A 13,434-nucleotide genomic window follows, 5' to 3' on the forward strand; every position below is an offset into this window, starting at 1 on the left:
TTTGGCTACTGAGGGATGTTTTTAAAAGCTATGAACACTTAATTCATATGTGTTCCTTCCAGCTGAACTAATGAATGTATACAGTAAACAATAGAGAGCACAGCTAAAGTAAAAAGAGCCAAATTTGTCTGGGAAGAGAATGTCTTGCCAGGTTCAGTTGTGCATCCTCTTTAAAGGGCTCCAGCTACTTTACTGTTGCCAGAATGGTGCACCCACCCACACAGAGTGAGAATCTAAGACCATTTTTAACAGCATACTTGCTAGGCCTGCCTGAGGGAGGAGCTGGACTCCAGGACAGTAACCTGTCTTCCACAAATACCATGTATAAGAAGAAGATGATTCTCCTCCTCCTCCTCCTCCTCCCCCAACCCAGTTTGGTCCTACTTCTACTCATTTGTAATTTCTGCTAGTTGAGTTTAGTATCCGTAGTACATTATCTGAAGAATGTAGTGAGACTCAACTGATAGCTCCATCTGCTTGAACTAACACACGAGAATGACTTGATTCTGTGGTTAGTCGTACGGATAACTGCTGATAGTCTGAAACAGCACTGCTGTAAAAACCTTTCAATTTGGATCATGAACCACAGCCTGCTTAGCCATTCTGTCTACAGCTCAGCATATTTGTCTGTGGAAAAGTAGTCTCCTGCTTCAAATTCTGGCATTGTGTGTTCTATGCCTCTACAATAAAACGGAGCAGGGCACTTCGATTGATCAGGTGCTAACTATGTAACTATTGTGGATGCTGGTTTTAGTCCAGGGCTACTGCTTTAAATTTCTATTCCGCCTTTCCACACAATAGTGTTCAAGATAACAACAACAAATGAGATACAATGCAAAATAAAGTAATTGCACAAAATACTCAGCTGTTTTTAGAACAAGTAAAAAACAGATCAATAAAGCAGTGGCTATTTAACAAAAGGCAGGCAGTAGATGAAACAGATCAGTGGAACTGGCCAAAAGCCTGTCTAATTAGAAAGGTGTTCACTTGTCAAAAGATCGCTAGAGAAATAAGGCTTCCTAAGAAGGGAGTTCCAGGGCCTGTGCAGCCACTAAGAAGGACCCTTTTCAAGTTCTACCAAATGAATGGTGGCAGGACAGAGAGAGGAGCCTCTTCTATAGATCTTAAAACCCAGGCACGTTTGTATGGGAGAAAGTGGTCCTTAGGGTCACCTCAACCAAAGCTGTTTAAGGCATTGTTGAGCATCACCAGCAGTTTGAATTGTACTTGGAAATAGACTGTTGGCCAGTGAAGATGTTGTATGAAGAAAGTCACATACTGCCTATAACCAGCCCCGGTTAGCATCTTGGCTGCAGCATTCTGAACCAGCTGAAGTTTCAAAGCACTCTACATAGGCAACCCTACACAGAGTGAAAATATAGTAGTCCAGATGAAATGTAACCAAGACATGTGTCATATGGCCAGATCTGAAATTTCTAGGAATGGACACTGTACACTAGCCATAACTGTGAAGGGCCACTCATGTAATGGTTCTAATGTGTGTTCCTTAATAAATACCTTAAATGAAACTAGATTCAGATACATTCACTACTTCTTCATTTGCTGAGATAACACGATGCTTGTTAATGTGTTGAGTGCTCCAAGGAACATTAGGCTGAATTGAAAAGAAGTTGGGGGAGGGATTTTTTTTAAAAGTCGAAACCATGGAAACTTGGACAAAGCTTCTCTTGGTCAGGAGTAGTGTTTATGCACAATTCCCTTCCCTTGTCATTTGTGAAGTTATATATTACCTTTTACCTTGCTTTCTTGCTTCCCCAAGGCCTCACCTAAATGTTCAGCACACTATGAAAGACTAAGTGTTGCAGTAAATTACACAATAGTTCAGAAAGTATGCAAATTTAATTTAATAAATAATTACTCGAGTGAGGAATTGGGATTTTGGTGGAATTGAGCTGAACACTGTTAATGGATCTCAGATGAATATTGTGGGTGGTCCAGTCACAGTCTAGAAATCTAGAAACAGTTACAAAATGTGCTGAGTGTTTTGTTTTTATTTAACATCTAATTATTTAGTTACATACTTTGTCTTTGCTGCTTCTAGGAATTAATTCCAGCAGAGACTTCAGCTGCATCAGCAAATTCTTAAGACTGATACAATTTTTCAGCTTTTTCTGTATTAATTAGAACACTCTTGTAAAATTTGTCAATTATCTGTTGTTTTATGTACAGATGCAGTCACTTCTTTCCAGTTAAAGTGATAAGTCTTTCAATTACAGGAAGAAATTATATTAGCAGCTAATAGTTTCCAGAGACATGCTTTTGGATAATGGATTGGCATGTTAAGTGTAGGACCATTTTTGTGACATACAGTGCTTAATTAACTTTATTTGTTTTGGAAGAATGCATAGGAAATAGCTGTTTAAATTAAACATTGGGCTGATCTGTCCCATCTAGCTGTATTCTGAAAGGTAAACACTGCAGGTCTAGCAGTTCATTATATTTTGCTTTGAAAGGGCTTTGGTTAGGATGGTCTTCCCCAACCTGGTGTGTGCCGGATGTGTTTTGGACTATAACTTCCATCAGCTTTCTATTACAGGGAAAATATAGGTTGCCACTTTCAAAAGAAACTAAGGCAAATGCATCTTTGGCCTATCTTCTCAGCTGTTTCTGAAATAACCTCATGACAGATATTACTGCGAGTTCGTATGACCCCCTTTGTGTGCTCAAATTAGGAGGGGGAAAAGCAAAATAGGGGCACTAATTGCACAACCTTCCTTGTTTCCAAGGTAGCTATTAAAATCTTAACACTTTTCGATTTCCCATATATGCAGTTCCACAGTCCCCAGAGCTACAATTATTTCCTTGCCGTGGGGCGTTTATTTTTTCTTGTTACTAAACCTATAAGAGAGGTCATGGAGTGAAGGCCTATTCAGTGATAACATGGTGAAAGATAGATCTAATCTTCAACAATACATACCTGTGTGAAAATGGTTACAAGTTCCTTCTTAAAGCGAGAATCTGACGGGTTTCCTCCTCATAAGGAACATCATTTTCAAATGTTGCAACAAACAGGCTATCTTTACATGTGCACAAGAAATGTGACTCATGAAAGAGCATTTAGACTATAGCCCCACCCTGAAGTGCCCTTGATGGGTGCATAGCATGGTTAAAACCTGTGACCTTTTATATAGAAGTGTTCCTGATATGCAGAATGTAATAATCTGAATTTTTTTAGTGTCAGTTACCCAAATCAGGCATATTCATAGCACACATGCCCCAAACACCATCTTTTGATATTGTTGACATCCATCTGTCTCGATAGACAATGGAAGAATGTGCCATTAAGGGTAAGTCAAATTGTTGGAGAGTTACAGCACCTGCTGTAGCTGTAGAGACCAATATGAAAGAGACATGTTTTGATGCAGCTGGGGCAGATGAAGGTGTCCGCTTCTGCTGATGCATGTGTACTATGGTGTTTCTTCTCTCTATGGTCCTCCTAGCGGTCATTTCTCCTCTTGTCACTGCTGACTGTCTCCAGACATTGCAGTTTTAATGTTGCCAGCCTTCATATCATGTTTGCAGACATCTTTATAACATGATCTGCCAGCAGGCCTGGAGCCTGGAGCCAGCTCCTTGGGGATCCTGCCATCTTCCATTCTGTGTCCAAGACCAAGCCAGTGTAGATGTCACTGAGACAGAAGCGTGAACATGCTGAGAATGTTGGCTTAGAAGAGCACATCTTTGTTTGAGACTCTGTCCTGCCATGTGATGTTTATATTAGGAAAGCCAATACTGATTTATCAGGAAATGTATTCTAACACTATAAAATATAAAGTCTCTCAGTAATTCAGTAGGATTTTATTCCATCAGAAACAGCCTTTTTGCACCTCTGTGTTCCCTTGATAGTTCAAGAAGATCATTCAATTATCATACTGGTGATGTGTTTTGGATGCTGTCTCTGCCTTCCATATTAATAGGATACCAATGTGGCTGGGATAGATGTTTGTTTGTTTTGTAACTCACTGTGCAAGAGGTCTAGTACCTGCCTCAGATCAGCATCTCTGACTGTAGTTCCAGAAACAACAACATGGCTGAGTTGCAATAGTTACCTGATCTTCTTATTTGCAAAACTGTACAGTGGTGCCTCGCAAGACGAAATTAATTCGTTCCGCAAGTCTCTTCGTCTTGCGAGTTTTTCGTCTTGCGATGCACGGTTTTCCATAGGAATGTATTGAAAATCAATTAATGCGTTCCTATGGAAAACGCCTTCCCCCGACCTCTTCTGGCGGGCGGCATTTTAAAATCGCCCGGGACAGCGGAGGACTTCTCCGCTGTCCGGGGCGATTTAAAAGCCCCTGGGAAGGCAGGCAGGGGGGACAAAGGCTTTCTCGCCCCGCCGCTCGGCTTCGGGACATCGTTCCGATGCCGGGCGGCTGGGGGAGGCGTTCCTGCCCCACCGCCCGGCATCGGGACGATGCCCCGAAGCCGGGCGGCTGGGGGAGGCGTTCCTGCCCCACCGCCCGGCATCGGGACGATGCCCCGAAGCCGGGCGGCTGGGGGAGGCGTTCCTGCCCCACCGCCCGGCATCGGGACGATGCCCCGAAGCCGGGCGGCTGGGGGAGGCGTTCCTGCCCCACCGCCCGGCATCGGGACGATGCCCCGAAGCCGGGCGGCTGGGGGAGGCGTTCCTGCCCCACCGCCCGGCATCGGGACGATGCCCCGATGCCGGGCGGCGGGGGGAGGCGTTCCTGCCCCACCGCCCGGCATCGGGACGATGCCCCGAAGCCGGGCGGCTGGGGGAGGCGTTCCTGCCCCACTTCCCGGCATCGGGACGATGCCCCGAAGCCGGGCGGCGGGGGGAGGCTTTCCCGCCCGGCCGGCCGGCTTCGGGACATCGTTCCGATGCCGGGCGGCTGGGGGAGGCGTTCCTGCCCCACCGCCCGGCATCGGGACGATGCCCCGAAGCCGGGCGGCGGGGGGAGGCTTCAAAAGCCGTCCGGGGGCTTTTAAATCGCCCCGGACAGTCCCGGGGCGATTTAAAAGCCCCCGGTTAGGCAGGCAGGGGGGGCAAAAGTCTTTGCCCCCCCTGCCTGCCTTCAAAAGCCGTCCGGGATAGCGGGAAGCGCTTCCCTGCTATCCCGGACCGCTTTTAAAATGCTGGCGGTGGGGAGCAAAGCCTTTCGCCCCCGCCGGCCTTCCTGGACCTCTTCTGAAGTCCGGAGGGGGGGAGAAGGCTTTGCTCCCCACCGCCAGCATTTAAAAAAAGGTCCCCGAGATTTCCCTATGGGCTTTCGTCTTGCGATGCAAGCCCATAGGGAAAATCGTCTAGCGAAGCGTCGCAAAAACCGAAAAACCCTTTCGTCTTGCGGGTTTTTCGTCTTGCGAGGCATTCGTCTAGCGGGGCACCACTGTATTTGACCATACAAGCACAAGAGCTTAAATTCTCACAAGTTGCTTAATAAGATCCATGTTTCTTCTATACATGGACAAAAATCTGTCTTTTGGAATGATTGAGAAACATTTCATTTTTGCAGAGAACATCATGGCCTCTTGGTTCATGAGAACAGCATGTCTAAATCTTTGACAGTAGTGAGGATTTCCACCAAGTGGACAAAACCAGCCTGTTCCTAAAAATTCTTGGACTGACACCCTTCATTTGCTCCATAGCAACTGTAATGTAATGCTCACTTAGACAGCCTCCTGTATTGCAGATTGTCACTTGCAACTCAAGTGTTGTTCCTACTTACTGAGGTGCAGAGAAATTGGTAATGTGCAAGACTGTTGCCACAAGTTGCGGCTTGTTCAGGGATTGACCTCACTGTACCACCCACATCTTGCATCCCTAAGATACGGCAGGCAGTAGCAGGGTGGTAGCTGCTACTTGGGGGGGGGGGGCAAGCTGCAGAGAAATCTGGAGCAGGGTTTATCTGAATGAAGAACAAAGCAGATTTATCAAAGGAGCCAGCTCTGTTCCTGCTGTGAGTTGCCTCAGCCTAGATCTTCAAATTACATAAATTCTAAACTGCATTTGTCACTTGTGGAAAGAGAAGACGGTTTAGGCAAAACCACTGCAAATGCCAGGGTATAAATACTGGTCCTCGACAGAGTGTAAGAATGGGGAACTGAGATTTGTGGAAGAGCTGCTCCCTGCCGTGTTCTTGGCTTAAAAACCATTGCAGCTATTCCCCTGCCTGCTGGACCTCTCTTTTTGCAAAGCTCCTAACAGGTATTTTTGTGTGCCATCTCTGCCCACAAATTGACGCTTACACATCTTCAGAAAGTGAGGTGATCTGTTTAAAAGCTGTGCCAATCCAACAGGGACAATTAAGCTTTGTCTCTTTCTGAGGTTTTTTTCCTGAGAGGCTTGGAATACACGCCTCTGTTTGCTGCTGGAGTTGTTGTTATTACTTATATTTGTTAGCTGATTTACACAAAAGAAAGTCTCAAAGCAACTTAACAAGATAACAGACCAGATAAAACAATTTAAACCAGAAAATTTAAAACAATGAAATCCAAAATACTTAAAGCATTTGTCCACCCCACTAAAGGTGACCATCACCATGGGAGCCAACGATTAGCAACGGTCTGAGTAATAATGATGGCACCAGGTGCATTTCCCTGGGGAGAACATTTCACAGATGGCTGGGGAGGTCACTACTGAGAATGCCCTTAAACAACAGAACTTCATGTGCAGCAGTAGGAGGCTGATGTGACTTATGTGTTGCACAACAGCAAGAAAGCCCAGCCAGAAATGATGTCAGAGACTTCAGGTCAATGCCCAGGAACAGACAATCATTTAAATATGAAAGGAAAGTAATTGATACTAAACTTAATATGCCTTTTTTAATTTTAAAAAACCCAGTGTTGAGAACTTGTGTGTGCAAACTCTTGCATTCTCACTGCCTCCTCAGGCATTTAAAAATAAGATCATGGTAGCTTTTTCAATGTGTCATAGTAAGAAGCATGGTAAGAAACAGGTGAGAACCTTGTACACACTGCCTTGAAGCACACATTCAGAAGACAGCTCTGTTCAGAGCCTCCTTCCCTTTCAAGTACACTTCACCTTCTTTCTGTGGTTAATTGCAGATGACTTGAATCTGTACAGTTGGCAAGAGGACAGGGTTCTGATTCATGGAGCTGTGGTGATAGCTTTCTATTTAACTGTCTGGCAGAGGGTGTATTATTCGATTATGCTCAGTCCCTAGTGGCTAGTTGCATTTGGGAGTGAATTATTCTTCCTCCTGGGTCTGATCTCTGTGCTTGAGGTCTACGCTTTCAAACACTTATTATTCCCATCGCAACCTCGGCACATATGCAAGAAAATGGCCAATTGAATCTGTAGATAGCTGTTACTGCTGGTGATTTTTTCCTCACTGCCAGTAAACCTGACAAACAGAATCAAGGAAGGAGGCTGTTTTCAGAGGAGGCAGCCTGTTCTAGCAACAGCAGGATTGCTGACAAAACTATTCAGAAGTGACCTTGCAGCACATCAACATTTATTCTTCCACTGCACCGCCCCATTCTCTGTTGTGTAGTGCATAGATTGCACCTGTGGAGAGCATCTTCGAGGTGCTAGGCAGCACATTTTTATAGATCTGCTTGGCAGAGCTCCTCCAAGTTTGGCAGATTCCTCTTCCATCCTCATTTCCCATTAAGGCAGTAGGATTCCTGTACGCTCACTGCTGAATGCTGTAGATTGAACAATTTTCAACAAGCTGATTCTTCTTTCTCATTGTGTATTTCTGGTGCAGGTTTTGGAAGTGGTGCGCTCCAACTACGACACCCTCACCCTAAAGTTGCAGGATGGGCTGGACCAATATGAACGTTACTCGGAGCAACACAAAGAAGCTGCTTTCTTTAAAGAACTGGTGAGTTTCAGCTCGTGAGTAGGAGTCTCAAAGTCTTGGCCCATGGTCTACTTTGCAGAGCAGCCACAGCACAGCCAGAACGTCCCTTTTATTATCCAGAAATATGACAGGCACAGGTGACAAACTAGTGTACTTTTCATTAGGTCACTTTGAACAGGATGCTGGCGAGACATGATTAGGGAAAGAAGGTTTTACCTCCATCTCAGGGTTTATTGCACTCTCTTTCTGCATGTTCCTAAAGGAGAGAGCCAGAGAAATCTCGTGCTGATTGAACCTGCCAGCAGCTCATCAGATGAGCATGTTCCAATAGTTCCATTGACAGAACATGAATAAGGGTGGTTTTTCATTTGAATTTCCCAAGAGGGAAATTGCCAAACACAGAAGCTTGAAACAGCCATGTTCAGAAACAGCCATGGTTGTCCTGATCTGTGCATTCATACAAGCAGGTGGCATATTCCCCTTCCTTTCTACTATGTTCTCTGCTACTTTTTGTGCATCAGCTGTGTGTGCTGCCTAAGTTCTCTCCCCCCCCCCTTCTTTCAGGAATTGTTGCTGCTCAGTATGCCCTGCTGTTCACTAACTTTACATTTCCCTTGATTAAAATGCAGATTTGCTTTTTCCAATTTTCTGAGATTATACTTTTTCCAGAGTCCCTCCTCCTAAATGCTAGTAGTTTAGATTCAGTTTCACCGAGTATAGCTAACACAATTGCCAGCGGTCTTCCTTCCTCCAGTTTTTCTATCAGAAATGTTCAAATGGACTCTCTTCCCAGTTGAATGAAGACAAGGAAGCTTTCGTCATTATTCTTCATCTGATGATTGAACAAATGCAACCAGTTTAATCCCTATTTCTCTAGAGACTTCTTGAGCCTCTTACAAGCCAATCTCTGAGAACTACAATAAATGTTTTGTGTATTTCCTGAGTTTGCTATCAAAGCAGAAGGGAAGAATCCAATTGACCTGATTTGGTTGTATGTTGACAAAATCCCATTATTTACCAGTTAAGATCTGCTGCCCTATTTAATAGTAAGGGGGTACATACTCTGAACCAAACATGTTCAACATTAAATTATGGAAATGTCCCAGATCTGCACTCTTTATTTTGATTGCTGTGTTCTGAATTTTTATGCAGAATTATGTACATTTATCTATGACTACAATAGAAGGTGATCTAAATGGAAACACAAAAGGTTCAACTAGTTCAGCATTCTGTTTCTTACAGTGTCCCTGAAGGCAGCTGTCATGACTTAACAGACCCATCACCCATGGCTTTTCCCAGTCATCTTTTAAAACCATTGAAACCAGTGGTCCTTGCCACATATCATTACAGTGAATTCCATTTAAAAACATAGAGAAAGGAGGAGAGTACAAGCTCTTAAATTTCTTCTCCTGGCTTGTGCAGGATGCAGAAGAAACCTTATTGGACTTCAAAACAGTAAACATCTATCCAGGACTCAGGGCTTGCACCACTTGTGGCTCAGTTGTATACTGAGAGCTGCATGCCTGGGAGCTGTTCACAGTCCTACCAACTTTGCATCTAGCCAATTTCCCGCTCTGTCTTGCCACTGCTATTGGACCTCCACTAGCTCTAATCCTGACCTCACCACACATCCTTCCTCCAATTTACCTCTGGGTTGAATGCACCCAATTCCCGAGAGCTCTGTCTTGGCCCACAAGCTCTGAAACACCCGAGACACAAAGATAGACTGAGGAAGGAAATTTTTCAGCTATCTCTGCACCTGGGTAGATTGCAAGCAGCATGAGAGAGATTCATAAGCTGTTTTGATCTGACTGAACATCCTTGTGGTAGTTGGAAGTCTTAGTGTGTTGGTAGGCTTTCTTCCCTGAGCCAATCACGTTTCAACAAAAGCTCACCTATCAGGGGTCTCCTTCAGTGCCAGAGATGCTGGTCTGTGTAAGTGGTATATGAAATGACTGTTCTCTCTCACACAGGTTCGATCCATCAGCATCAATGTCCGGCGAAATCTGGCCTTCAACACTCTCAGCCAGGAGACCTTGCTTAAAGAATTCTCAACCATCTCCTGAAGCGGAGTTACCATCCTGCTTCCTGGCATCACTGAGTCCCTTTCCCCAGCATTGGCTGTAACTCCTGATTGTGGGGTGGTCTATCCCTAGTGCTTGTGTGGTTTCCCCCAGGAATCATCAAGGGAAGAACTGGACTTGTCCCACATTCCTGAGCACAGAGAACTGGTGATGTTGACTACACTGTGGAGTTGGGAGTGAGGAAGAGGAATATGTAGTTACCGCTTTTTCTCGCTTTTCTCTGTGCAGCAACTATTGTGCAGGGATAAGAGTTTTTCCCCAAGTGAGCAAAATTAGAGCAAAACAGTGTTGTTGGGAGAGCTCATCCTTCTGATTCTCTGCAACCTGTCTGATGATGGACAGATGCCGAGGAAGAGAAAGTAGTGCAGGCCATGGGAACTAAGTCCTTTATAATAAGGGGCAGATTGACTGAACTTCTGTCTATAAGTTATCTGCTTGACTTGGGTGCTTTGCATCTGTTGCCCATGTGTATTGCCAGTCCCATCTCAAACTGGTGTGGAGTCTCTGTCCTTCACTCTGAGTTAGGGCCTCCTGACTGAATGGTGCTTCCAAGAGATTCTCTTCAAGAGGTTTCACAGTGTCCTGCCTAAAACACTTGGTCTCTGGAGTTCCTAGAGTTACCTCTATGAGCTCACCTCTGCTATTCCTACTGCCCTGTTCTAAGACTCTGGGGATTAAGGATATGAATATATGCCATTGATTCCCCACCCCCACCCCATAGGACCAATAAAAGAGAGTGCCCTCTGCTTTTATTGCTAATACAGTTGTTGTATCAGAGGGAAGCCATTTCCCCCTGATTCCAGTAGGTTAACTAAGCTCCTACATTAGGTTCTTCAGCATCTCTCCACTGGCCTGAAACTCCTGGATCCCCAAGGTGCTGATATGGTGACCAAGTGCTCCTATCCACATTTTCAGTGTCTAGTTCATTCAACACGTACACTGCCTATGCCAAATTTCACATTGACTGAAGCAGGAACTGCTTAGCTCACCTTCCCTTCCTCTGTCAAAGTCTACCTTCTCTGTGCTCCAATAAAGTGCTTCATTGCATAGGTAGAAGTAGGGAATTAATTAGTTGGGAGTATCTCGCAGCATTTTAGGGGAAAAGAAGCCTGGGATGGGGCAAATCAGTGTTCTACATCTCTGGCATTCTGTTCTATACTCTTGTCCACCAAGGGCTGCAACGGCAGATTACAGGACATGTTTGTTCAGTCAGCTGTCCCATAGATTTTTGTTATCCTTTTTCTAGAAATATAGGACTGTGCTCTGCTGGGAAGCCAGGAATTGGTCATACCTTTTGGTACTGTACTCAGACTGGAAATCTCAATCAGATGAGCTCTAAAATTTAGAGTCTGAATTCTTAATTAAAACGTTGGGAGTATTTGGCACAGTATCTGTTGCAGGGGGTTGTCTCCTACCTGCATATTATCTTCCAGGCTGCAGAACCATGTCCAATGGATGCCAACAGGATTCGGCAAGCAGGTATACAGGCACCCTTACTGGGCTCTTTCCTGGTGTATGTTGGTTATTATTCAGAACAGACTGCCATCTTGTGTGATTCCTCTGTTCTTTATGGACTCCAATGAGAACCTCCCTTCCCCAGTACGTGGATGGATCTCAGCCATGCTTAGCAGTGGACTTTGAGGCCAGAATTTCAAGGAATAATTCTTTTCCCCCCCCTCTAGAAGAAACACTATGAACACCTTGCTGCTGAAATAGCACCTGTAAGATGATGTATATAGAATTTGGCAGTAAGGGGCCAGGGAGGGGTGTGGCACCTCTGATCACTCTATTGTGTGCAGTGTATCTTTTTGTGCTCTTTTGGGGGAGAGGTAATAAATTATTACTACTCTTAACATTTTCTTGGTGCTGATGCTGTGCTTGCTGCTGTACCAAATACACAAACGACATAGTCCTTGCTTCAGAGCACTTGCCGTCTTCAGTGAAGTATTTAGGATGGGTTGTGCGAGGTGGAGAAGTTGCGTTTGAAAATCTGAAAATTGCAAGCTTGATTCTTTGAGTCCTTTTCAGTTTGTTACCTGCAAGCATTTTCTTTGTCAAACTAGTTACCAACATAGAGCACATTTGACTTCTGCGGCACTCACCGGGTCCCCTCCCCAGCCGAAATTGGGTTTGAGAGATGTATTACTTTGCAGCCAATAGAAGAGGTTGAGACTGAGTGGGTGGGTGGCAACCCCTGCTCAGGAGCCTTTTACTTCATTTGTTCACGTGCCTTCTCTTGCTTGGTAGGCAGGGTCATCCTCAGAATTAACCAGGAAGAGAAGCTCTGTGGTCCTATACTTTGGGCTGGGAGTGGGGTCTTCACATAGGTCATGAGAGTTCTTTTCAGCAAGGTGTGTGTTTCTGCGCTTCCCCCTTTCCAATCTGCATTCTGTAGTTAGTTCTCAGTTTGTTATAGGAGTACCCTTTGTTTTAGGATGTACTTCCTAGTTTACAGTGATTGGTATTATTATGAATTGATGCCTTTGGGTTTATCTGACTCAGTTGGAAGCATCTTGGATTGTCGTTTGTATCCAACACTGTCATTTCTCTTGCACAACAGACTTTGGCTTGCACGGTTGAACTCCCCCCTGCATCTCCCTGAAGCAGATTTGGGGAGGGTGGGGAGAGCAGAGGCAGAAGAAGTCTCATTGTGCAAGTGGAATGTCCCTCACTCAGCTTTGGATACAACACAATGTCATTTTTCTACTGTAATTCTTTGAGCAGTTGCACACTTCTTGTTTGAATCCCTTGATGCATGTGACAAAAGGTTGGCTGGGGGAAGATGCTACCCTCACTATATGCACATATTTTTTTTACATGTCAAGCAATTCAAGGTGGTTTGGGTCAAAGGTCTCTGTTATGAAGTGTGCGGTGTGCACGCAATGCAAGCTTGCACATGCAACCTTGGCCCCTATTTTTAGGATCTTTTGTGCTTGAGCCTGAACACACTCTGGAATTCGGAATTCCAAGGGTCATCATGGACAATGAAATCTCAAGTATTTTTTTGTATCGGAAGGAATTACTGTAACATATTTGTTGAAAGCTATTAAGCAGATTCAATTGATGCAGATGTTCACAACACACTAACAACAGGCTAAGTTTAAATGAGTTTAAAGCTAATAAAAGGGTTAAAACTAATGGTGCAAGCTTTCAATTCGCAGAAATATGCAGCAAAAGAAGAATGCTAACAAGAAATTGAGGAGGGGGGGAAGCTGCCTGGCCACAGCAATAAAAGGAAATCATTCTAAAGCACCAGCCTTACCACAAAAACTGCAGGAGGGGGCTTGTGCAGCACACTTTGGAAAAAGAAGATGAACACAATTTGGCAATATTAACAAATGAGGAAAACGTTTGGGATGACTGGCAAAGGAAAAGGATTTCAGTTCTGGAGAGCTTGAAGCAACTAACGGTATGAGCTATTTGGCTTTCTTAACAGAAAACAGGGAAGTAAATTTTTTTTTAATAGTGGAAATGCTTGATGTGGTTTGTGAGCATAAAAGAGAGAAATGTGGTGGAGAAAATTGCTGCTGAGGATGTGCTAT

General features: G+C 44.5%; 1 protein-coding gene across 4 annotated transcripts in view; it reads left to right on the forward strand.

The window, feature by feature from the left end:
* The window catches only part of ARMH3 (armadillo like helical domain containing 3), a 127,871-nt gene extending 116,126 nt beyond the window's left edge, over positions 1-11,745 (forward strand). For all 4 annotated transcript variants that reach the window (XM_081912286.1, XM_081912283.1, XM_081912284.1 and 1 more), the window contains 2 exons: positions 7,713-7,829; positions 9,782-11,745. In XM_081912286.1, the coding sequence (XP_081768412.1) occupies positions 7,713-7,829; positions 9,782-9,874 (210 nt within the window). In that variant the 3' untranslated portion in view covers positions 9,875-11,745. The remainder of the gene's footprint in view (positions 1-7,712; positions 7,830-9,781) is intronic.
* The last annotated feature ends 1,689 nt before the right edge of the window (positions 11,746-13,434 follow it).

This window comes from Podarcis melisellensis (assembly GCF_964234715.1).
Source record: "Podarcis melisellensis genome assembly, chromosome: 5".
Classification (NCBI taxonomy): Eukaryota; Metazoa; Chordata; class Lepidosauria; order Squamata; family Lacertidae; genus Podarcis; species Podarcis melisellensis.